Source organism: Oryzias latipes, chromosome 24 (assembly GCF_002234675.1).
Source record: "Oryzias latipes chromosome 24, ASM223467v1".
In the NCBI taxonomy this organism is placed as follows: Eukaryota; Metazoa; Chordata; class Actinopteri; order Beloniformes; family Adrianichthyidae; genus Oryzias; species Oryzias latipes.
The window spans coordinates 1,730,207-1,757,052 of record NC_019882.2 but is presented as its reverse complement, the minus strand read 5'-3'; the positions used below and the strand labels follow the sequence as shown (position 1 = coordinate 1,757,052).

At 42.5% G+C, this 26,846-nt stretch overlaps 2 protein-coding genes across 2 annotated transcripts in view; one reads left to right on the top strand and one right to left on the bottom strand.

Moving 5' to 3' along the window:
* Window positions 1-1,095: 1,095 nt before the first annotated feature.
* LOC101156933 (gap junction epsilon-1 protein-like) lies at window positions 1,096-5,759 on the bottom strand. The gene is made up of 4 exons (XM_023953281.1): window positions 5,681-5,759; window positions 5,261-5,490; window positions 3,547-3,744; window positions 1,096-1,777 (listed from the first exon to the last, which is right to left on the bottom strand). The coding sequence occupies exons 1-4, from the start codon at window positions 5,757-5,759 to the stop codon at window positions 1,580-1,582; spliced, it is 705 nt and encodes a 234-aa protein (XP_023809049.1). The 3' UTR covers window positions 1,096-1,579.
* Window positions 5,760-7,190: 1,431 nt separating this feature from the next.
* Window positions 7,191-26,846, top strand: part of nmbr (neuromedin B receptor) — a 48,479-nt gene continuing 28,823 nt past the window's right edge. The window contains exon 1 of the mRNA XM_020714679.2: window positions 7,191-9,918. Within this exon, the coding sequence (XP_020570338.1) occupies window positions 9,491-9,918 (428 nt within the window). The 5' untranslated portion in view covers window positions 7,191-9,490. The remainder of the gene's footprint in view (window positions 9,919-26,846) is intronic.

Sequence of the window (26,846 nt, the reverse complement as noted above, 5' to 3'; positions counted from 1 at the left end):
GAGATGATGAACAAATTACTCACAACTTCCTGACAAAAGCTGGATGGATATCTGATTTAAGAAAAAAAAAATTATGGAACGTGAGAGGTATTTATTTTTTAAATGACATAAAATCAGACCCAAAATACAGAACTGAATAAATAAAAAGTAAAATAATACTGGCTTGTTATGGCCAGCAGTAGCAAAGCTTTAGTTTTGAGTGTAACATGGACAGAAACCATAATAAATCCATGACTGAACCATTTACAAACCCTTTCTTGTCTCCCACTGGGCGCTGGAGCACAAAACAACCCACTTTGACCAGAATACTTATTATCATCTTTGTCCAACTGTTTATCAAACCTTTAGCATTTACTTTTATGCCAGCCTCCTCCCTCTTCAGTGTCAAAGTGAAGCTGCCCACCCAAAGACAAACGTCAAGTTTTTCTTCCAATTTGCAAACATTAATTCGAGAAAAACCCTCATTGTAACTCATTTGTGATCAGAATTTGAATGTATTTTAGACGAGGGGTGGGCAAACTCAGGCTGGACGGCCATGTGCGGCCCATTCAACTATTTATAAATACATTCTACAAATACGTTGTCCTTTGTTTAGGTGCAGAAAGTTTTTTTGTGCATAAATTCATGATATTTTGGAAGATGTTGTTGTTTTTTTAGGTGTTCATGTGTGTTTTCCGATGTTTCCATGTTTCCGATCATTCCGACACCACACGAACGCAGCTTTTCTGTACGTTTGCGTTTTTCCATGAGGGACATCAACCCATTGGTGCAATTGGCACCTAGATGAGACAAAAAGTCGCAATTTGAAATAAAAATTCCAATGTTTTCCAATGTTTTGGATTAAAATATACCTATTAATTTTGTAGCAAATCAAACTGAAAGCATCTGGCACACCAGCCACATTACTCTGTTCCTCTCCAGAAATGCATTTTTAAATGTGTTTTTAAAAAAAACCTTCTGTTAATTAGGTTTTCAACCCTTGTGCTATCTTAGATGACCCCCCCCCTTCCATTGAGGTGTTCTCCCTACCATGACAAAGGTGGATAAAGGTGGAAAGATTTCATGTAATCCATGGACACCAGTGAAGATCACAAATCATTGAAGAAAAAAGGTTCAGAGCACTGTCTAGTGGGTCTAGATGACCCAACTCCCAACGTTAAAGTGCCTAGGATAGAACAAGGGTAACAAATATTGTGTCAGTTGTTGGAAGTCTATTCTTGAATAAAGTCCAGAGAAGATCTCTCCAGGCGGTGAACCTGGGTATGTTTTCAGGTAATTTTGGAGTTTTTTTTCCCCTGGAGCTATAAAAAACAACAAAAATACAACCTCTTAACCTTGAACAGCTTTAAAGGAGGTTCGTGTTCTTCGATCCTCTCATCAACGTCTTGGGGAACCGCGTTCACCCACCGACATCCAAGAAACGACCCTGGATGGTCGCCCAACATTTCAGGGCAACGAACAGTGAGACTCCTCCGCTCTTCCACTGGTACTCATGGTGGACCACGGATACGTTTAGACCAGGAAAGTCCAGCTAACTAAGAGCCTGATAAAAACTGGAAAAAGTGGATGTGATTTTGTGTCATTGATTGTTGAGGTAACCAAGCCTTCGGAAGAGAATCTCAAAAATCTCAGCGACGCAGAGCAGAATGGTGATCACAGTGAAGGTGTACATGGCACTGAGGAAGATGGTCTTTTCAAAGTGTTCGGGTACCATGCACTTAGTGACATTAAAAGCCTTTTCCAAAGCGCTGGCATCGCACGGGTACAGCGAGTGAACCTGAGGGAGAGACAAAAGCATGAATAAGGACTTTCAGAACTGTATTAATCCCCAGAATTCTTTTAAACTTATACACACCGACATCCCATCCCTTCCAGCTCTGTCTGATTCACTGACATGAAAATTGTAGGTTTCCACATCGAGACCTTTTACTCCAAATTTATTCTACTCCTAATTGTTCAACATTTACAATATTGTTTAAAATCAGAGGTGATGAGGATGGCTTTCTGTGGAGTCAGTATAACATCTATTATAATTTAAATTAAAGCAAAGATCTGTGTCTTTTCACATGTTGAACCACTCAAGTACACACAAAGTATTTCAACTCAGCCTGTCAAGGGTGCCAAAATACCCCCCTGCCCTTATTTTGGTACATGTCTCTTGTAGCAAATGAAACAACTAATCCTTTCACTTCCGGAACGAATATAGTTAAAAATTAAAATACACTGAAGTCGAGAGCAGTTCCTTGAATAACCACTAGAGGCAAACAAGTCTGTCCCAAATCCCTCCAAAGTTAAAGGGTTCAGTTTATTTCAGTCAATCAGTCGAGGTGATCATCAGGGCAGCTCGTTGGGGCCTCTACTTTTTCCATACTCACCAGCCAATCAGCTACTGCTATTTAACTACTTAGTTCTATTACTGGATTATTACCCCTGAACACCGGGGACGTTGCTGGCGACACCCAAACTAACACAGGCTCTTTGACATATCGTATACCCTTTGACCTTTTACACGATCAACGTGAATGAAGGATTCTGTCAGAATCAGCTGAATAAACAATAAAGTTTTGCACATCCGCTGCTTTTCTCCACTTCAGAATTATGTTTATTGTGTAAACGATGTTACGGCAGTCAAAAGAACATCAACATTGGAGCTGAAGCTTCTGTGTTTCACAGATTCCAGTCTTTTTTGTGATACTTAACGTTGTGAAGGCGCAACTGTAACATGGGTTTGGGTCACTTTTCTCATCTACGTTAATGCATATCTGGACAATATGCTGCTTATTGGACTGCAGACCTTAGTGTGATTAACTGCTGCTCTGGTTGAGACTGATGTTCACTATTGAAAACACACATTCTGTGCCTGACAGTCAAATGACCACTTTAAGTGATGGATTCCACAAAAACTCCTGATCCATACAGAAATGTAAGCACAATTTTGACACGTAAGTGGTCACTATATTCCACATAAATACAAAGAGAAGCTTTTTTTATTTTTATTAGCGCTCGTTGGGTTCATTGAACCGTGAAAACTTGATGCCAAAGAGCCATCATCAATCAGCTCCTCTTGGTTTCTCCAATGCTCTTAAAGCTTCTTCCAAATCATTGCTGACAGGAGAAGTGTCTCTTGGATGTTAAGTAAAGCACTTTTTTTTAATTTGATGCTAAATAAACTTTCATTTTATTCATTTACTCCACTGCTGCTGAGCTTCTTGTGAGCTGTTGTTCTGCTCAGTCTTTCTTTACACTCGTGTTTCTCAATCCTGGTCTGGGGGACTTACTGCTCTTTAGTGTTTACGTATTTTTATTCATCAACACGCCTGATTTAAACCAATGTGACTCACTGTTAGGTCTCTGCAGAGCTTCAGGGGGTGTTGAAACAAGTCAAATAAAACTTGAAACATCAGGTTCTGAGCCAGAACGGAGAAACGTCGGATACTGGAACATGAGAACTAAAATATGATCCAAGTGCAAACATCCACATGCCTGACAGATAATCTCCAAATTCCTACAAAAACATGCTTAGAAAATCTTTAAATATGGACCAACCTGGAAGCCAAAGAGATGGCTCTGCAGCCAGAAAGCGATGATCTCCAGAATGATGCGCAGAAGAACAGAAATGATGTAAAAGACGGTGTAGATGGGTCCTTCCAGTATCTCTTCTTGGTCAATATTTTTACATGCAGCATATAAGTGGAACACTGCCCCGGGAACCAGAACGGTCACCAACTGCAATGCCCAAAAGACCTGTAGAGAGCAGAAAAAAGCAAGGAGAAAGTTAAAAAATGCACGTTTCTATGGTTACAGAAGACTAATCATGAAAAATGGCAGGTGAGTGGGACCAGGTCACAAAATGATGACGGTATGGGAAAGAAAATCCACCAAAAAGTATGAATTATTTGATCATAAATTGCCTTTTTTAGATGTTCAAATAGTTTATTTCGCTGGAAAATTGGACTGATACCCTGTAGAGCCTCAATGATGTTTGATCTCTCCAAAACAGCAGTGCAAATGGAAACGAAATTTGAATGCACCATCTGTTCCCTAAAATGCCTCAGATGGGATATTAAACTCCTGCTTATGGAACATGCTGGAAATAATCTTCTTACAAATACTAAAAATCGGGTTTCACTTTGGCACATGTAGCCACGCACCAGAAACAATCCGTTTAGTTTCAAAGAAAACCAGATTTATTAAACGAAGGAAGCTTTTTCCACGAGCAGGCATTGCTATGCTAGGTTTGAGTCCCTGTCCATCCAGGTGGAAAAAAGGCTGTCAGGGTGGCGGTGCATGACTTTGTCAGAACGCAGCTCTAGCTGTGTCTTTTTGTCTGCTTGCACAACCTTTAGGCAACTCGGCAAGTAGAAATTTGCTAAATATCATGAGCGTAGCCCATTCTGGTTGAGTTCATTCATCCATCCATCTTCCAAAATGGATGCATCCTTTCAGGGTCAATAGGTTGCTGGAGCCTAACCAGCTACTGTAGGGCGAAGGCGGGTAAACCCTGAACAGGACGCCAGCCTGGGGCGATTAAAAGTAACCAGTTAACCTCGGAAACCTGTTTTTGGACTGTCTGGGGAAGCTACAGTGCCTAGAGAAAACCTATGTATGCACGGGGAGAACATGCACACCAGGACTGAGGCAAGAGCGCTGACCACTTCGCCACCATGCAGCCCTCCAGTAGGAGAATTGGCCATTTATTCTGAAAATCCTTCTCAGTGCCTTCTTGTGAAAGGCTTCATGTTGACTTTATTTATTGATGTTTTTATCTTTAGAAACCTTTTTTATGCACAGCTGATGATGTATCTGGTGTTTGTAGGCTTTTAAACATGCCTGTGAATGATGACTTTTTTATTAAAGCTTTGAAAAGAGATTGTGACATAAATATCCCTCTCTGAAGCATAAATCTTTCCATTACACAATTTTTCCACTGAAAGGAACTCACAGCTTTGAAGTCTTTTCTTGTCTTATAGCGATGCCGGTTAGGTAGATGTTTCGCCACCAAATACGCCATGCATGTGTCTCAGGATCCTCTCTTTTAGAAAAAGCATGTTCCTCATGGAAAAGGGGCTTTTCTCAAAGAGTGGATTTTAAGGTACATCCGTGGCAAATTTGGTTCTTAAGTCACAAACTGCACGATTATTTTAATAACTGACTCCACTATGAGGGAAACTTCCTGCTGCTCTGACAGAAGTTTTAGACTGTAGTAATTCTTCATCCTTTTGGTCAACATAGTAGTTTGGTTGAAGTACTTTGGTCCCACCTGAGGTGTTATGGGTCGGAACTGGTTGTAGCAGAACAGGTTGACTTCACGACGGTCCGGATCACAGCTGAAGTGCAGGGCTTCATTCCCGTAGACGGCAAAGCCTAGAACTCCCAAGAAAAACATCCGGACCGAGCCGAAGAACAAGGTGTGGAACTGGCCAATCACCGTTGGAGGCCTGAGCTGCAACACGAACGCACAGAATGGCGTCACACATCGGACCTCACAGACTCACACAGGTTCGGACAAAGAAGAGAAAGCTTTTGTCGACACAGAGGAGCGCAACAAAACGCTTTTCAGACGAAACCTTCCTCTCCCGGTCTATTTACACTCCCTGCCCAAACTGATGGAATCTAGTGTGCGACGTATGGTCGTTTCTCCTCGGAAACATCTCGGTTTGGGAAGCAAAGACCCACTTACAGTGCGACAGTGCTGGAACAAGCCTGAGCCATTCACTTACGCATCCCTCGTAGAAGATTCTGATGTAGTTTAAAGACATGGTTTGCTGGTTGAAGCCCCCCGTGTAATCCCAGGGCTGCTCGGGGCCCTCATGGTCAGATTGAAGCCAGCACCAACGCAGGCCGCCAACAGCAGGACCTCAAAATCTGCAACTGAACCACTCTGCCTCTCTCAGCTGAAAGCCAACGTCAGTGCATCCTCTTTGGCCTTTTATCCCACATCAATTGACTCACTCAGGACAAATAAAAGACAACAGAGGGGCCAACAGTCGCCTGGGGAGGGGGGCATGTGGCATTGCTATCCCTATGTCAGCAGAAAAATATACCCTTCAGGCCCACAATGCAGGGAGAGATAGCAAACCAGCAACTAACGTACAAAGCACCCGGTTGAGCTGAGAATCAAAGCTGTTTTGCTGAAGTTAGGGACTTTTTACAGATTCAGGATGCATTTTATTTTGAAAAACAGCAACGGCGCTATTAGAAACACACAAACACCCAAACACAAGAGTGATGACAGCAGACACCCGCATGGAAATACTTCTGGAAGGCCATTCACAGATCTGAGCATCCAACAAAAATAATAATAATAATAATAACACTTCAAAAGTCATCAGGGAATAATTTGGAGATCCACACACCAACCGTAATCCTGGCAGCGTGTTGTTCATTCCCTCCTCTTTTTTCCTCTCAGAGATCCAGATCTCATGTCAGTTGCAGGACTTGGCAGGCTTAGAGCCAAACCAAACAGAGCCGGTGTGAAGCACTTCCTTGGAGCTTTCAAAATAAAAGAAAGGCTGAGGATTTAGTACTGTTTTCCACTTTGTATTGAAACGTCTGCATTTAAAGAAATACAACTAAAAGCTAAGAAATGCAGAGACGAATTTCTTTGTAAAAACACAAGCAAAAATATGATATGATTGAAAGTGTAATAAAGTCCTTAAATGTTCAGGATAAACCACAAAAAAAGCTAAAATAGTTTTAGAAAAACATAAAATTCATTGTTTTTTAAAGCTGACTTTTATCAAATTTTTAGTTAAAAAGATATATATATATATATATATTTAAAAATATAAGGGGAAAACACTGATTTGTTTAGCTGAACTGTCATGTGTGTTTTAGATCTTCTTCTGTTTAGTTTAATTTTTTAAAATTCTCCTGTTTTTTGCATAAATGCATTCACAGCCATTATAGCATTTTCTACATTTTGATAAACTTTGTTGTACAAGAATATTCTTTTTTTATGTGTAATATAGACCAAATGATAATAGTTCATCATGTTTACTTGATCTTATAACTAAATTATCTGCCTAATACATTTCACCTGGCTACTTCATTCATGAGCTTTCCCTTTGTAATGTTGATTTATTTTGACTCTCTTTGAAACCCAATTTCAAATTACAATCAAAAAGAATAAAATGATGTGTTATAAAACTTAAATCAGAAGCAAAGTTCATTTGTTGCACTTTTATTTTGAAGGAGCAGCACAGAGGTGGATGTTTTTGGTGTCGCAGGTGTGAAATCAGGGAAGCTTGACCAGGTTTGGCACCACTTCCTGCTCTTGTTCGTGGTGGTGGCCCTCTACATCTGTGAGCGGCTGGAGCCGGTTCTGATTGGGAAAATGATTTTACAACAAAAATAAAACAAAAAAGTAAAACAAGCTAAAAAAATATCATAAAATGTTTGAGAATAAATGTTCAAATTTTACTGTAGTGAAATGGTAAAAAGTGGGTTTTGGAAAAATTAAAGTGAACTGATGAAACAATACAGATGAATATATATTGAACAATAACTTATAAGGAGGAAAATGATCTTTTGGTTGCTTTCCGTTTTACAGAAACATGACATTCTCAGGGGTTTTGCTGGGATTCTCACTTTGGAAATGGACGTAAACACAGCCTCTGCAGAGGAATGTGGAGCTGCCCTGCAGACCCTCCCTGGAGCTTCCGCCACCAGCTTCAGATATGTCAGCTGAAGGAAAACACATGTTCAACGTGTGTCGCAAGTCCTCGGGAATCTCTGAAATCTGTGGAATGCAGATTCTAACTCTTAAAAAAAAAAGAAGGAAAACACGACATGAATTCAGAGTGGAAGGTAACGTTTTGTGCTGCGATAGAAAATGACAGATTGGGTCTGTACTGCAGAGAAAACGAGCCCAAATTCAGTCCTGCGGTTCTCCACCTCTGACTGTGGCATCTGCATTCTCGTGCAGCAAAGACGCAGTCGGCCTGTTGCAGCAGCATTTAAGTCAGTTTGTCTCATTAAAGCTGCAGAACTGTGGGCTCCCAAATGGCTCGGAGCATCTGAAATAGTTGTAGATCTAAAGTCAGAAAAGGGGGAGCAGAACTAAGAACGAGCTCATTCTTGTGAGTGTTATTCTGATTTGTTTATTTTCTGTTTTGTGCACCTCAAGTTTCTGGTTTTTCTTTTTTCTCCCAGGCTGCAGCGTTGGGCAGAAGTTCATTTGCTGCAGAGCTGCATGTGTGATGAATCGGGCTGCACGCTCTGGAGGGGTTGAGTCACACCTAAAGCCAGAGGTTTGTAAAATGCATCAGCTCTTTGCAGAATCGACCGAGAAACAAATGACGCAACTCGGCCTCCTGAGCCTCTGATTACATGTCCTTGGTACTTTGCACACATCTAACGGAAACGTCTTTAGTCCACAACCTTTAAACTCTAAAGAAAGATCAAGTGAAGAAAACACTTCCTGGAGGACGAGGAAGCAGAATTTAGAGACTGATGGGTGTGAGGATGAAAGAGAGAAAAATTTGAAAGAACTCATTCAGTTTAATTTAAGTCCAAATATTCCAAACTTAATTTAAAAAAGTAGATCTGCTGTGTTCAAGTCAAGAAATCCTTTAGACCAGATCAAGAATTCATGGGAAGACATGGACGAGCACTACAGATCATACACTGATGGGATTTTGCTATGGAAAATGTGCACATCTCACCTGCATTTGCGGCATTTTTCTTTTCTTTCGTTTGACTTTGGATCAAAAATCCACTTTATTTAATGAAATCAGAAATGATCTGGACTAAAAGACATTTGTAATCAATGTGGACAGGCCGGTTCTTAGAAATAAGATATGACTTGAACTGCTGAGAAAGGACAGAGCGACCAAACGGAGGTTTAACTTTAACACCTGACCCGTGTGACCCTAAGCAGGTGACGCTGCTGATACAAGCGGACACGTGACTAAATCAAAACGCAAAACTGTCTGTTTTTCTGTGCAAAACAAATAATGTATTACTAGTTATCATGCTCGTGCATATTTGGTCGCTTAATTTGTGTTTCTCTAATGAAAAAAAAAGAATGAAATATGCATTTTGAAAAACGAAATGGAATTTTTTTGGCATCTCCTGCTCCGCGTCATGCCAGCTCTGGCTGCTAAAAGCAGTTGAGATGTGACATCAGAATGTCGTCATTCTGATTTTTCTCACTTTTCGTTTATCTTTGTAACCTCTCCGCATGTCCTCCTCCATCCCTTCCCCCGGGCGTTTCTGACTCTCTTTCTCTCTCTTTCCATGCGCAAAGGCTAAAAGTCTGTTGTTTGGTGAGAGCCTCCGCCTCCTCGTCTTCCTTCTCCACAAGCGCGTCAGACTCCTGTCATCAGTCACTCCCTCATCCAGTCAAACAGTTCTCCGTCAAGCGGTTGTTCCAAAAAGTATCGGCTCTCCTGGCGCGCGGACTGAATCCAGCGGCTTTCCTGCGTTTTTACGCGCGGAGCTTTCCATCGCGCGCAGCGCACCGGCTCCGGTCTCCTGCTGCTCAAACATGGATGACGAGTTCCCTCCCAACTTACCTCCGTATTTTAATGGAGATTCCGAGGCTCTGACCCCCAACTCCACCGAGGAGCCCGGATGGTGGGCGTCCGCGGACGGCGGGGAAACGGCCCACTTCATCGTGCGCTGCGTCATGACCTCTCTGTACATCCTCATCATCGCCGTGGGTTTGCTGGGCAACATCACGCTCGTGAAGATCTTCATCACCAACAGCGCCATGCGCAGCGTGCCCAACATCTTCATCTCCAGCTTGGCGGCGGGAGACCTGCTGCTGCTGGTCACCTGCGTGCCCGTGGACGCCTTCCGCTTCTTCTCAGAGGAGTGGGTGTTCGGGGAGGCGGCGTGCAAACTCATCCCCGTCATCCAGCTGACATCTGTCGGTGTGTCGGTGTTTACGCTCACGGCGCTCAGCGCGGACAGGTAAGAACACCTGAAACGGTCCACAAAAAATGGCCCTAAAGTGCAATAATTCACGAAATCCCCTTTCAGTCAAGGATGGAGCCCATCTCACTTTGCCTGTCGAGAATAAAACCACATCCAACCACATCTATGGCGCATCTCACCTCTTTTTATTGCATGGTAATGAGCAGACCAGATGCCTACAGGGCAGCTGTTGAGGAAAAATCTGCTGCAGGGCAGCAGCGGTGCAGAATTGATTCAATGTGTTACTGAAAATTAGGGTTTTGTTTGGACGCCACAAGTAAAACCTCAAGTTATTTTCAGTAGCGGTGTATTTAGATGCCTTATAGTTACTTTCAACATTTTCAGTGTTTTTTAAATGACAGATAATTAAGGTGGGATCCATTTTGCCATCCAGACTTGTTTTGTTTTGTAGCAGTCTGAAGGAATATTCTTCTTAAACTGAAATTTGTTCAGTTTGAGGCTGGTTATCTGTCACATGAATGCACACTAAATGTCCCTGTCAGCAGGGACTGAACTCCTTTTTTTTCTGCTGTAAATAAAAAAAGTGTAAAATCAGGTTTTTTTGTTTTTGGAAGAATTGACAGCAGGCAAAGAGGCAGGTTCCGAGCTTCCAACCAGACTTCCTGCTCTGCAGATCTGCTGCTTTTCTTTGATGAGGAAATTAGAAAGTTGTAAAAACTTTTTCACAGCAGGAGGCGACACATAAAAAAGAAGTTTGCGTCGTGGGGTCAGGTGAAGCTGTAACACCAGCTCGCCTCCTCTCCTCTTCTAACTCTGAAAGAAGTTTTGCTGGTGCAGGACGCAGCTCGCCGAGTGTCACTTTGCACACGAAGGTTTTGTCTTTTCTTATGTTGCGCTGCTGTCAATCATAGTCTCAGAGGTGTACATAAACCTTACGTTGATCACTGCTGGTCAGAGATCCATCAAAGAAGGACTGACGTTATAGCCTCTAGTTAGGGAAATTGCCGCCTGATATTTATAAACCTTCTCTTTAGTAAGGAAATTAACACAGCAAAGCCTGCAGGCGTGGAAGAAGCCAAAGAGCCCGAGGCTCCGAGTAGAAACGCTTCTGTCAGACTGAAAAACATTAGCATATCTCCGCAGTGCTATTATTTCCATCCTGCAGTTCCACCTGAAGATACTTTCACCTGTACAGATGTTTGAGTTTGTGCTTCTTCCTCCAAAACTCCTGATGTTTTCCCACCGTCAGACTGCAATTATTTTAAAACACTGAACTGCATGAACTCTCTCCTGCACAAGTGTTCCTCTCCTGTTTCCTTTCTGAACGTCCTTCCTGACATTTCAACTTCCATGAGACATAAAGGAAAAATATCCTCTCGTGTCATCAAAGCTCATCTGACCCTCACCTCATCTCATTTCAGGCCTCATCTCGTCCCCAATTTTAGCAACAACAAAAAAAAAGGAAAAAAACACAGACTGAGGCTCAAGCTGAGCCCAGTTTTATTGAAGCTGAGAAAAATAATTGGATTTTTCTCATTTGCTTGCTAAAAACAAACAAAAATAAACAGTCTGGAATGATATTGTTTCTAAGGAATTAGCACCCATCATACTGTATATGATGTTTAAAATGCAAAATGTTGCTGTTTATTGGTTTGAAGTTCGGAAGTTCTGTAGTTCTAAAGGAGAAATCACTTTTTCCACCTGCAGATTAGCACAGAACCTGTGACTCATGCTAGAATCACATGCACTGGAACGGGGGTCGACCCGGAGGGGTGCTGCAGGTTTTTGGGTCGTCCGGGTCAGAGAGAGGAGAGGCTGCATCTAAAGGCCCGTTTAGCACATGGTGTTCACACTGCACAAGAAGGGAGGGGCTTCTTGTTCTATTTTTTTTTAAACTGGTCACTAGCGCATGACCGCCACCTACAGTAGGAAGAGGCTTAGTACGAAACGTCAAAGCGGTGGAAATCTGGGGAATCTTGCTCTTTCACAACCCACGATCCCTTTTCAAACGGTTGGTACGACCATGAATGAAAGGGGAGCGCCATCCATCCATACATCTCTGCCGAAGTGGGCTGTAACTGGACAAAGTACGACTGGTTCAACTTTCAACACGCGTTTTGTGTTATGTGACCCAAAATCGGTCTTAAAAATGTGCGTGAATGCGAAAGCTTTGAATGTGGAAGCCTGAATACTTAACATATTTTATGGCCTAATCTGCACAACCGCTGGTTCTCATGTAACCCTGCTGGGTAACAGGGCAGTAGGTCACCGCCTGAATAAACCCCTCAAGGGTGTAAAAAGTTTTTTTTCATGGACCTGTTAATGCATTTTTCATTTGGTCATTTTTTTCCTCTCTCACCCCCACACTCTCTTACACTTTTTCCGCGTTGTTTTTCTCGTGCCAAGATGTGCTGAAGTTCCAGCGATTACAGCAGGAAATTCTTCTGGACCAATAAATCCAAGTTTCATCTGTTGACGGCTAAGATGTGAAGTGCAAAGCTGACATCCTGGCCTTTTCACAGCAGATCATTCTTGTCTCACACCATTAAATATTTAGGATCTCTGGACCTCTGTCCGTCTCTGAGCCCAGTCAATCATCAGGTGTGTGTACACTTGAGAGTACGGTATTATGAATAATATGCAGGATGGATGGAGACAGGAAGCGGCAGGATAATAGAGAAAAGCTAATGATTACGGTGATTAATGATGACAGAGTGATGAAAACTGAAAATTCTGGCTGAGTCGGAGAAAGAAAAGGCGTGCTGGAACAAATTAGGCAGATAGAAGTGTTATTCCCACACCTTCACATGTAAGGTGAGGAGTTGATTTTGGCTTTCTGCTTGATGCAGCATCCATTACTCGACTCAGACCTTTAATACACTTGAAGTTGAGCGTAGATGGACTGCAGCTGCTCCACCAGCAGGTGGTCACGGACGTCAAATCTGTTCTCTGAGCTGAGGCCGTCCTGCTGTTCCTGAACTGGATGGATGGATGAGAGTGAAAGGCAATCCAAACTGAGAGTTCATCACCTTTTTGGTTTATGTGTCGGTTCTCTGCAGGGTGAAAAACTGTCTCTGAGTGTGATGTCTATTTATGGCAGCGATCTTCACTTGAATGATTCGACTGAACAATGTCCGACTTTTGGTTGTTTCCTGGGGGGCCCTGCTGCTGTGAAGACGCTTGTGTTGCTCATATAGTAAAGATCTTCTCTAGATGTGTAAGATTCACTTTTTTAAGTCTAAAGTTTCCTGATAGAAATGATAGTTTAAAAAAAATATAAAGTGGTCTGGTGAATTCTGTTTCCAACCAACAGGGGGCAGCGGACTGCTTCAGCACTATCATTCACCAAAGCGCCCCCCCCCCCCCCCCCCGCAACCTCCTTTTTACCCACCCTCGTTGGCTGATTGGCTGCTATACGCCCCTCACTCTCCCCTTCTGCCTCCGCCACCCTCCTCAGAGCTGCACATGAAAAAAACACCTCACATTTTCAGAGTGGCAGCTTTTCAGTTGGTCTTATCTCCATAGCAACCATTTTAGTTTTTGGTCACCTGAGGGTGACGAACAAACTATGTAAGTTTTGGAAGAATCGGCAAAAGTAAATGTTTAGATTTCCTTGGCAACCAAGGTTTTTGTTAACCCCGCTGAATTTCCTAACATGTTTCTCATTGTATGTCATATTATTTCATTCAGCCTAAGCCAGGGACTCATGTATAAAATCTCCAGTAAAAAAATTTGCGAGCAAGAGGAAAACGGCACTTTTGAGAGCTCGGCACGCGAACGCCATTAAAAATCTACAACTTCTAAAACCAGCATTCCAAGTGATGCTAAAGCAGTTAGGAGCCAAAAGATCGAAATCCCTGGGAGGAGTTTAAATGTACAGAATGTACTGAAAGTGGCATTTTTGTCATTCAAGATGGTGGCCTCTTCCCAAGGTCAAAGGTCAACAAACCACAGCTTTTGTTGTAGTCTCAACCTGGCGACGTGTGAAATTTCTTGAAGATCGCTCAAACGAATTTATTTCTCCTACACATGTGAAAATTGCCAAATTTTACACTTTGCCACATAATGGCCACCAAGCTGTAGGTCGTCTGGCCATCCCATAATAGTTTCAAAACGTCCTTTGGATACGCTGGATACGTGTTTTTTTTTAGTTTACATTAGTGGATTTTGATATTTTGAGCCCCATAAGAGATTTTGGCGCCATTCATGGTTTGATGGTTTCTCCCGCTGTGATGTCATCATTGGGGGCGGGGTAATACTTTGCCCAATACTCACCGGGTACTAGGTGCGTACGATGCTTGGTGAGTTTGCACCAGTTCTCTGGCTTTACTCCACCTTAAACCTGGATCTTCACACAAACTGGAATACAAAAAGAAACATTTCCCTGAAACATTTTCTACGCTTACCAATAAACCGTTGACAGATGTTCTCTCCATCTGTTAAAAATGGTTGCAGCATAAAATGAGACAAAAATAACCTTCTAGCAGGTGCAATCATCTGCGTAAAGCAGTGTTTTTCAACCAGTGTGCCGCCGCACACTAGTGTGGATGTAAAAACATTTCCCATCTCCAGGATATCAGCTCTGTGTTCATCCAAACAGGCCCTGATAAAACACACAGTAGTTAGGAAGATGAAAGATCATAAAATACTTTTTTCTTTGTTTTTATTTGATTATATTAAAGACATTTAATCAGATCAGAATGACGGTACCGCGATTTAGCCGCAGCTTCAGCTGTTTTTGGAAAAGTCCCGCCCCTTTAACGGTCTCCACCAATCATTCTTGGAGGCTTAATCACATGTCATCAGTCTGACCAATCAGAAGTGGTTAAAGTCTTCACTTCCTTGTTCTGATTCTGCTCATAAAGTCTCTCTATTCCAACAAAAATGCCAGCTAAAGCTCGTCTTTAGTGGTAGTGGTCTTTAGTGTAGCTTTTCACAGAATCTGGTGTCAGACCGTGGAACAAATGATCAAAACAATGAGTCCCATGATGCATTGGGTTAAAGTGACAGAGTCTCAGCGTACAATGAGTCTTCCCTGTTGAATGTCTTAAACCACAACTAACACACATCAACCAGTTTTGCAATCTCCTTGATGAAATCAGAGGTCAGAGGTCAACAGTTTAGTTCTCCTTCAAGGTTTGTGTTTCTTAACAGTCAAACATCCCAGAGTTTGGTCCAAATCATCTTTCTAACTGAAACACTTTTCTAACAACGTCTGGATTATTTTATGTTAAACTTAAGAAGAAGTAATGACGACATTTAAGAAACTGGATTAAAGTGAAACAGACACAATTAAACTAAATTGAAACATTTTAATCATCTAAAAAGAAATAAAACAATTTTGTTAAAGTTTTCAAACTTCATCTTTGATTGAGACAAAAGAAAAACTAATAAAACTTCAACATGTTTAACTTTTTGTGTAGCTACAGAAAACATATAATTTTAGTCTTTTTTGTAAAATGTATCAAACATATTGTGATTATATAATTGTTCAAAAATTACAGTTGCCTTAATTATAAAAAAAAAAAAAATCACTATTTAGAAAGAATATATAGTTGTTTTTTTGTGAGGTTACATAAAATTGGGTAAAATAAATACCAGGGCAAAATGTCAAATAATTTAGTTGAAAATTATAACTGAAAACTAACTTAAATTTTATTACAACTTTTAGAAAAAACATTGCGGAGGGACTGAACTTTAATACAGACTCTAGAGTTTCAACTTTTTTAATTCTTAGATGCTGATGAGCCGCTGGATTTTTGTCAAGGAGAAAGTGAGCCTTGGCTCCAACACTGGCGTAAAGAAACAGATTCGGTTCTGTGTCTCTGGATCAAGTTCCATTTTGGTGGAAAAAAATCCTCCCGGTTCGAGTTTCCCTCCTTGAGCTTTTGTTATTTGGGCCAGGAAGCAGAGAGGGGCAGCCGTCGTCCCCGTTTGGTATTTTTACGGCGGTGTTTGGTTCCACCCAGTGTTAAGAAGAACCGGACCACCTCCCCAAAGGTTCCACCATTCTCCACCCGTCTGAACCACTGACTGTATCTGAGAACTGGACTGAGCAAGTGCGACGTCATCCATGAAAAAGCGATTCACTTCCAGCCCCGACCAGATGAAGTCACTTCAGTCGCCATTTTTGTCAGGATACTAACGCCGCCATGTTGGAGCCAGGCGGCGTCAAGACGCAGGGATCGGTCCAAGTTGGTCTGAAGCTGTGTCCGAATTACTAAAAATTACTAATTACTCTCCACTGAACTGTTTACAAATCTCATCATTGCATCAGCTCTGGAAATTGAAAAAAAAGGACATTAGTGCATTTTTCTTTAAATTGTTTTTTTTAATCACAACTTACCCCCATCGCTCTTGTTTGCTCATTATATAGAAAGTTTTTGTCACTTTTCTAACTGCAGTTGACAAATTTCATCATCATCATCATCATCATCATCACTCTGCTGCTGCCTCCCAGAGCAGACGTCTGCCTGTCAGTTTGAGTTTTCATCCTCCAACCTCCAGATCCAGCTTCCTCCACCTTTCCGGCCTGCTGCCATAAAGCAGGAGACGTTTGCGTCTTTTTAACACACTTCCAGAACGTTGAGCTGCGTCCGGATGCTGGACGGACAACGAGCTCTTTCATGGCCAATCAAGGCAGCCTTCCAACGGCCATCGGACCGTTCTTCGTTTGTTAGTCAAGGATTCGATGGTTCATCAGTCAGGCGTAAGGACATGATGAGGAGATGGAAATAAAATCTGTCACGGTGCAGAGGGAGGGGAAACACGTTGGCCGCGTAAAAGGGGGGGCGGATGGAAACCTTTTGGGCCCCTCAGGTCGTGTGCCTGCGCGGCTTCAGCGGCCGCTGCAGCATTAATTATGAAGCGTGTTTGGTGGGAAGCAGCAGCGGTTCAGCCTCTGCTGTCAGTTTGAAGTGAGCTGATGTGCAGCACATCCAAAACCGTCAGAGCACCGAAACAACTCGGACTGTCGGGGAGTTTTCAGAGGAACCTGCCGGTTTAGGGGTAAACTTTGTGGGTTTGATGGCAAAAACCCTTTTTTGACCATCAGAAATGAGGGTTTATTGACCGGGAAGTTATAACAACAACACAACTGCTGATCACACAAACACATGCAGACATATTTGTTCCTTATTTTACTTTTTACCCGTTTTGTTTGATTAACAAAACTGCCTTTTATTTTAGTTTACCGAGTTGAAGAAGTTTGGATTAATGGCATTCTCCACTTAAAAGATTCATTAACGTTTAAAAAACACAAACTTCCATCATCAATCGGTCACCATTTCTCTATTTTCTATTACTATTTTCACTGACATGCAGTCAAACAAAAGGTGTTTAACAAGAAAGACAGAAATGTGAGAGTAAAACAAAAAAAATTCATGAGATTAAGATGACAACATTAAAAAATGGAATTTTCTACTTTTTGTGAATTTGTTTTTGGTTTTAGTAAAAGTCATGAATAAATGGATAAATCAGAAACAATGTACAGTGCGTCCTCACTTCCAACAAACTCCGTCCTGATTGGCCAGAGTTGTTGTCATGGAAACTCGGACCATATACTGTATACTGGCGGCGTCCATATCGCCAAGAAATGGCGACTGATTTGACTTCACCAGCTGGAAGCAAACCGTTTGCTTTGGATGACGTCACACTCAAGGATTCACACGAATCTTTGATCTTGATCAGATCTTTGTTTTCGTTCTGTCATCCTGGATCTTTTTTTCAATAACATTTTGAACTTTGAGAGTTTAAACAAGAGAATATAACGTTCATGTCGGTCTGAGAAAAGTGGATAAAGTGCGCAGAGATTTTGACGGCCTTAAAACATCTAGAATTCTACGTGGCCGGTTTCGACGCTCACAGGCTATTTTTAGAACGTAACTCTGCGATAAACGACTTTTTTCATTTATTTTGTCATGACTATTCTAGAGTGGTTTATTTGAACAGCAGATTTCGTTCCGTGTCACAGCAAATCCTCAGCAAACAGGTTTCATGTGACTCATAAAAGTTTGTTTGCTGATGGACAAACAAAATCAAAGGCTCTTTCCTGCAAATTTACCTGAAAGGTACGACACAAACGTCAGACTTTTTAAAGCCGGTAATGGAGGCTGGTCAGCGGTTTCACTTTGGCTCATCATTGATAATCGCAGTGATCAAAAAATACAAATAAATACACAAACTACCCTTTGAAGCAAAAAAATGGGTTTGCCTACAACGTGGAGACGACAAACATTTGGTGCTTCCTTCATCCAATCACAAGCACCAAGGCCTGGAACCCACATCTCCAGGTCAACCAGGCCAGACTTTCCGTTGTCATGGCGATGCTATATCCTAGATAGCCTTCTGCACAGTTTTGCAGGAACCCATTCTTTACTTCCAGATAACGTCTGACCCGATGCCAAGCGGAGTTTATCCAGAACATACCAGCCGAGCTGATTCCTGCAGAACACAGTTTGTGTGTGTCTGTGTGTGTGTGTCTGTGTGTGTGTGTCTGCGCAGTGGCGGTTCTGGCACAAATCACGCCCTGGGGGAGCCACACCAGTAGCGCCCCATCGGTACCCCCCAATTACGACCCAAAAGTGTACAATTGCTTATTATGGTTTACTTTATTGTTCAAACAAATAAGGAATTAAAAACTAGAGGCCTGTACATTCTAACGGCTTATAGGACTGTCGTGCAGCAGAGGGCGCTGTTTAACGTTTAAAATAAAACCTTCAGATGACTAGAATGCAGGTGTAGGTACCATAACCGTTCGGCCTGGAACTTCCGTTCGGGGTCCTTCCGACTGAGGATAACGTCACACTACAGTGGCCCCACTTGGACAAACTACGTAGCGTGGAGATCTGCTCGGGCCCCTTCAAATGTTCATTTCACGTTCCCTTTTGTAACCTAAAGTTATTTTCCCTCATAAATTATGTCTGACAATATTCTTTGTAATTTTTATAAAGACATGTTGCCACAATCCGCTTGTTATTCCAGTTTAAGTTCAGCCGTGGCTGTAAATGTTGTTAGCACGGCTAAATGTTGTTCTTCCAGGTCGTTCTGCCAATTATAAAGGGCGCACGGATTAAAAAAACTATAAGAAAACGTGCATTCAACAATAATCATAACAATAATGGAGGCACGTTCAGTAGACAATCTCGCTCTGTGTCGGAGCTCTGTTTGTTTACAACAGACTTCATAATATCTTTTTATATCGTAATTTGTCCAGACCAATCACTGTTTGACACGTCATCAGACCAACGACAGCCAATCACATAGTGTGACGTCAGCACTAGTCCCAGGACACCAAAGGGAAGTTCCAGGCCAAACGGTTATGGTACCTACACAGGCGCCACGCTATTCATTTTTCAGAAAGGAAACACTGAATCATTTTTTTCCTTCAACCGTGCCGCCCCCTGAAAAATGCCGCCTACTGCAAATGGCAGTATTTCTGTATTTTAGGGAAACTATGATGCTGAGTCTGTCAGTAGCCACTTGATGTTGGTCACCTGAGCTCTGGGTCGCGACCCAAAAAACAAGGCCCTGAACTTAAATGAGAGGAGCTTCTTCCGTAGGGGGGCTGGGTGCTTCCTTAGAGGTGGTGGTGGGGGGGGGGGGGGTACGGTCACCTGCAGAGAGCTCAGAGTAGAACCGCTGCTCCACACATCCAGAGGAGCCGTTGAGGTGGATGGAGCCTCTGATTCAGAGGCCTCCTCGATGCCTTCCAGGGGAGGTGTTCTGGGCAAGTTCCACTGGGTGGTGGCCCCGGGGAAGACCCAGAGGATGCTGGGGAGACCACACCTCCTGACTGGCCTGAGAATGCCGTGGAGGAGTCCCAACCTGGTCAACCGCATGCTGTTTCCATCCCTCAGATGTTCACAGAAAAAATAGAAACGCATTGCCAAGGATGGGATGGAATCAGCAGCAGCAGAAAAAGCAGCAGTTGTGAGATTTCTAATGAACCGCATCTTCGGACTTTCCCACTGAGCCGAGAGCCGCCCCAACCTCTCAGAAGTGACGTGGTGTCGGATTCTGCTAGCTCAAAAGATTTTCTGTCTTTTTTCTATGTGAGCCTGTGAAACAGCAGCAGCAGAAAAGCAGCAAAAAAAAGCAGCAGCAGAATCATCATCATCATCAGCAGCAGCAGCAGAAGCAGCAGCAGCCATGTTCTTTGGCTTTTTTGTTCTTTTGTGTGGTCTGAAGTTTAGCAGTGTAGGTAGAATGTGTGATATTCCAGATGATGTTCCAGTAGTTCAGTAGTTCCAAGAAAACTATCAAACAAACAGCATAAAAACCTTTAAGGACACAATAAAATGATGCAAAGAAATAGAAAAACAATTAAAACTAAGTGTGCTGCATTTGCAGTTCCTTTTTTTCTACTTCAACCTCCATTGTATATTTTTTGGAATTACAAAATCATGACAAATTTTACAACTTCTGAACAACAAATTTTAAGCAACATGTGTGCTGTTTACAACAAATTCATATAACGCAGCATTTCCTGTTTCAAATATTTTAGTGTTATGTCGTATTTTAGAATAAAAACGTTCCTTCATTCTGCTAATCAGAATTTTCGTTTCTGCACCGTCAGGTTAAACGTAGAAAAACGTTTTTTAATCATGTTGTCTAACGAGTCTGACATCAGGGGCTGATTGTTGCAGGAGTTCCTGCATCTTGAGGAAACGGGAGGGTTTCTGCAGAGCTTCTCTGCTGCTGATCTGCTGTCAAATGTGCAGCTGCTGAAACACAAACGCAGCTGAAAATGTCAACTCTCCCGAGACTTGACTGAAATTTAAAGGAGCGAGGCCATAGAAGGAAAGGTTCTGTTCCATTAACTCAGTCGGTGGAGTTTAGGCGGCTTTGTTTATGCAGCGCCTTCACGTACGTACTCTAGAAGCATGAGGAACGATCAAAGGAAGAAGGAAGTAAGTGAATATCTGTAGACTGTGTGAGGACATCAGAGCAGGAGGGATGAGGTTGGTTCTCCTGGTTCTGGTCCAAACTCCAGCTGCAAGGTTCTCATCCGCTGCAGCTTCCGGACTGTCCTTTTGAAGACTGTCCAGCCCCCAGGAGGGGGTCTGGAAGTTCACAATTGAATCAGTCTGAAGCTAGAAAAAGAAAAAACTTTATTTAGTAAAGATAAAAAACAGCAAACGGATCAACGTCCTCGTCTTCACATCAAGTCATTTTTACTGATTTCAAACAGTCTGTTTGGTGCATGGCACCTATAAAAAGCAGAACAAAAAGACAAATCGAGATAAAAACACCAAACACTAAAATACAATCAAAGAAAAGAAAGAGTAACCGGCTGGGCCACTAAATCTGCCCGCTGGAGTTAAAAGCGTCAGTAAAAGATGAGTTTTGAAAAACCATTTCAAATCGACTCCTGATTACAAATGCTGCTGAAAGACTTGCACTCAGGTCGCCGCGCGCTGGCACTTTGGAATATTTGACCTCAGTTTAAGATTGACCATTTTGAAAGCTTAAGGATTTCTTTAAAATAGGACAAACCTGCAGAAATGCTGGGAAGATCTGGAATGATGAAGACGCTGCACCCAGCCCACAGTGTCGGCAGACGTATGTGTTGGTCACATGTGGAAGCAGCTGAACCTTTGGTGTGGGTAGGGATGGGTACCGTTTAGTTTTTTACAGTACTACTACTCTCATCGATACTGCTTATCGATCCGGTATTTTAACGATACTCTTATCGATACTTTTTAAAGGACGAAAAATAAAAAATAAAATAACAAATTAAGAACACAAAGTGTTTTATTTCCTCATTATGCAACAACATTCTTTTTTTAATGAAACATTTTACTTTATACATTTTTCCAACTTGAAAAGTAAAATACATGAAAAAATAAATTAAATAAAAATAAACAGCAATGTTTTGACATATTGCTGTCATGATGTAAATATAAATTAAATAAACTGTTAACTATTACATAAAATACAGTTGCATAGGGCGACATGGTGGAATATATAGGTAGATTGCAGAAAGTTCTTCATTGTTTGTGTGTGCACGCCACGTGCTGTCGGAACAACAGCCCCGCCCCCCGTGCACACAAATAGCCAGACAGACCTCCCCTCTTCAGCGAGAATAGCGAAATTAATATCATCATTAATTAACGTACCCTAGAAGTAAAATTGACTGACTTGGTGAGTTAAATATGGCAGATAACGTTTATATCTTGTGGGACACAATAAAAAAATCGACTTCTCCAGAACCGATAGCAGAACCGTTGAGGTCAGATCTTAACGATACTGCGGTCTTGAAGAATGTTGCTCGTTCAATACCAGGGCTCGGTAACAATCTCTAGCTGTGAGTCAATTCTAACACGACTGGATTTGAAATTTGCCACAACAAAAAAAAATAAGTCATTTTGTAGTTTGGGAGCTTCTTTTTGGTCCAAACACTGACTAATGTTTCTGCTGATTTGTTGCTTTTGTCAGTGCTCAGGCTCAGACGTATGTCCTGAGCTCATCGTTCCTGCATTCTTCTGAGCATGCTCAGCTGCTGCAGCTCCATGCACTTTCACATTTGTAACCGGGTTCACCTGAAGGGTTGCTGCAGGATGGAGGTTAAACATGACAGCAGGATCAGAGTTCTCCGTTCCTACAACGCTGAAGCTCTATTAGAACCATCTGCTGATGATGGAGCTGGAATTCTCTGAATCCCAGATGTTAGAGCCAACCGGAGACACGCGATACTCCCTTGAAAACAGGAGAGGAATGGGCTGCAGGAGGAGACACTTAGGCAGACCATGAGAGAGGTTTTGTGTGGACATAAAAGGAAGGAAAAACATTTTGAAAAGGTCTCTCGCCAGGAACAGCAGGAAGCTGAATCTGCTGAGTTTAATGGAACAGGTTGGACAAAGCGTCTGAAGAGTTGACTCAGGGGGGGAAAGCAGCACCTTCAGTGTTGCAGACGTCAGAACCACAACGAATGGAGCTGGGATCCGAGCTTCACACCAACCAGAACCAGGACAGAAAAACACATTAAGATCCTCCTCACGAGCGGAGGTCAGTTTGGATGGAAAACATGATCCTTTTTATGCTCCGGAGAGAACAGTGAATTGGGAATATTAATGGGATAATTGTTGATTGGTGATTATCCCACAAAACAAAACATTCACAGCAAAAATGACTGCTATAAATGGATAATGGCCCTGCAGAAACGAGGCTCCATGATGTTTGGCTGCATGAATCATGCAGTTAGAGTCGAGGTGCGAGTCTCCTCGCTGAAAAGCTGTGAGACGCGTCACGAGTTCTGGGTGCAACTGAACGTGGAGACATCACCGACTGAAATTACAGATGCTGCCTCTTGGCTGTCCGCCTCTTTCTAAGCCTAACTCGTTCCTCATGGTCTTCTATTTGTGATCATGCTGTTTGTTGCCAGAGTCGGAAAGCCTAAGACATAGTTTCTGCAGAGCGGCAGGAGTTCATCAGAGACTTCCCTCTGAGTTGTGGGCGGGGCCGCTCCACCTGTTTACACGCTCTACCAGCTCTGAAGAGAAAAAACAAAGACGTACACGGATCTGGTCTGCAAGTGGATGCGTCGGGGAGCTTGTGGCCCCACCCACTGTAATTTTACGCTGTATTTTTTTTAAATCTGCTCCTGATTCCTGGCTGGGGGCTCTGATTGCCCCCCTCCCCTCCCACAAAAAAATAGTGATGGCTAGGAACAATTATGCATTTGCCCGTCCCAAGCTCGGTAATTGCAGATGGTCGTATCAGGAAGAGCTTCAAAGACATATGAAAGAAGAAGATAGATATATGGATGGATAAACTGAGATTATAAAGGTTTGATTTTTTTTCCCAGCACCTGCACCACATGGTGTGGCTGGATAAATCCCAGCCTGTCCTGATTCACCACCGTTTGAACACAGAAATACTCAGAAACTCCATTTTCATGTTCAAAACCCCAAAAACATTATTTTCATCAGAGTAGGTCTTTCTGGTTTGATGTCTGATGTCAGAGCGATCTGCGGATCTGAAGGCTTTTGATTCTCTTCCTCAGCCGGTTTGTTTACGTGGCGGCGGCACCGCCGCCGTCCACCCAAAACGCCACAGACATCAGCCCGGTAATGGCTGACCCTCCTCCCTGTAGCACAGCTGCGAGCAGCAGTCCAGCTGTGTCTAACTCTGATGTCTCCTAATGAGCCCCTAACCAGACTAAAGACCACTAACGAGCCCTCAGCGCCTCTGAAACTGCCTGAAGGTCTTTGACAAGGATAACAAGCTTAATGAATAATTAGCTGGGTGATCAGAATGGCTGTTGGACGCTACTCAGCTTTTTATTAAAAACCCAAAGACTGAACATCCGTAAAGGTTTAGAGTCTTCTTTTCACACACATACAGCTTCCAAACATCCCGATCTAAATCCTTGAAGGTCAGACCTCAACCTTCTTTTTGTTTTTGTTTTTTCCTACAGTTTGTGTGTCTTTTAGAGTTAACTTGCATCTTTCTGGAAATCAAAGGATTTGGCGCTGGACCACCTCCTTAACCGACAGGCAAGAAGTCCAGCCTGTAAAGCAGGTCATTCGGAGAAAACCTCAGAATTCCCACCGTGTCAAACCCTGGAATGGAAAAGATATGAAAAACTGGAAGGAGCCGCATTTCCAGAAGAAACTGTGCATTTGATGCTATGTTGCTGAATGGAAATGAAACTTAAAGGGAAATAATTAGCAAAATAAATAAAGAAATGATCAAAGTTGACCATGAATAAAGTGAAAATAGCACAATAACAAAAAGATATGTTATTGAAAAATGCCAGAGCCGGGTATCGAACCAGCGAGCTTCTGCACCAAGGATTCCCCATGGACTTCAATGGAAGCAAACATCCTGGAAAACCTAGAATATCTGGAAAAGTTCAAGGATTTGAAGGAGAAAAAGTCACAGCTGGAAAAGGCTGAAAGAGCTGAACATTTGACAAGTTGAATGGTTAAAATAGATGAAAAGTTGTAGAGGGAGACAAGAGACAAAAATGGAGGAAGATACTAGAATAAAGAAAGAGAAACAGAAAAACTATGGTTGAAGGATTTATGGGATTCCACCAATATACATCTCTCGGTTCCTGAAAGCAAACCAGCGCTGATGCTCAGAATTCTCCGTTTGTCCCTGATGAGTTAACGGTTTAGTCGATTTATTCTTGGACTTTTCCTTTAGTTAGACGTTTGCTTCTGTCCTTTTCCATCTCTGCTGAATTTCTAACCAAGCTTGGGACGAGATTCTGCCAACAGGCCAACAGGAGTTCAATCAAAATAACAGGAATACATTTTTTCCTCACAGTCGTCCTCCTGTGTTCCCCTTAATGAGATGCGGTTCACCCACCTGGAGGATACCTGTTCTCCTGGATAAACGACAGCCAACCTTTGGACAGTCAGCGGTTTTCTCACTTCCTGCTACAGATCTGCTGTGGTTGAGTTTCTCTGGCGGTGACTGCTCTGGTCGGTCACATGCCTCTGACCGGACTGAGGGGTGGTTGATGGGATGGGGGCGCCCCGAGCGGAGAACAAGACCGTGAGGTCAGATAGATCCAGCTCAGGCGTCAACCTTCTATCAGCTTCTGGGGAAAACCTGTTCCTGTCCATCTTTGTTGGTGGAATTGTTTTTTTTGTTTGTTCTGCCAGCAGCAGGACCTCAGATCAGAGAGGAACAGTGTCTGCTGAAGGTTTTTTTATGGTTTATTCTGAGGTGGAGAAGCTGCACAGAAGACGGACGGGTAGAACCGGAGCAGAGATTTTACTGATTTATTGTCGTAAATGTCATTTTCTCACGGCTCTGATGACATTTTATTCTATTTCTCAAAGCCAAACCACGAATTCCTGAAAATCTGGAGTATTTTTTGGGTGGGAGGGTGAGAGGGCATCTCCTCTGGGACGCCGTGGCTTTTCTTCCACGTCCATCCTAGTTATGCAGCCTTAGCAGACTGAGGAGTGAAGGGAATGACCTTCTCCTCCCGCTGAGAGCGTCTCACAGAGCGCCTCCAACTGGACGGGCCTGACAGATGTGGTTTCAGGGGGAACCGGTGTTCTGCAGAGCCGGGAGGAGGTCGGTCAGCGGAACACGTGGAGGCTGAAGGTGAACAGATTCCACTTTTCAGAACCAAACCGAACGCAACGCCATAGAACCGAGTCGTGGGAAAATCCCTGCTTCCCTACTGGAGCCAAATTTAAGAAGGATTCATTCATGATTTGTTTTTTCATTACATCACAACAGACTCAGTGTGAGCCAACTGGAAGGGTTCTCTTGATTTGATTTCATTATTTTGCACAGTAAAAGTACAAAAAAAAAGAAATTGAGAAACGACTGTGGGGAGAGATAAAAACCCATGGATCTCATTCACAATCTCCACCAGGTACGTTTGCACAAAGGTTAAAGAGAACTCAGAATAGAGAGAAATACAGGAGGATTACACGGGACAAAGCAGAAGTTGGATGTTTTTGGGACATATTTTGTAACCGTTTATAGAGATGCAGCTTTTTCCTTTTTGCTGTCATAAATTTTACTGACGTTTTATTAAAGGAAGAGGAAAAGTAAAGGGAGAATGATACAGTGAGTCAACAGTAAAATGCTGGTGAACTGTTCAGGAATGCTCCCTTCACCAAAAAGGATTTTAAAAACACGTTTAAAAAATGTTAACGTCATAAATAGTGAGAATTTGACATAATGGGGCAGTTGAAGCGTGCCACTCTGATCTGGTTGTGAATTGAAAGCGTTTTATGGAGCCTGGTTGGAGAAGAACTCGCCTAAACTTCATTCCAGTAAGACAGATGGGGATAAATTTAGCTATAATAAAGAATTTGAAGACGTTTATTGGGAAAGAAGTAGATTATCATACCAAGAAATCAGAAGTACGGTGGCCCTGAAGGTCAAACGAGTCATCAATGAATAATAACATATTAAAGATCGCAACAATTAAAAAAACAAAGCAAATAATGTTTTAAAAAAATGACATTACATTATAGAAAAAAAGA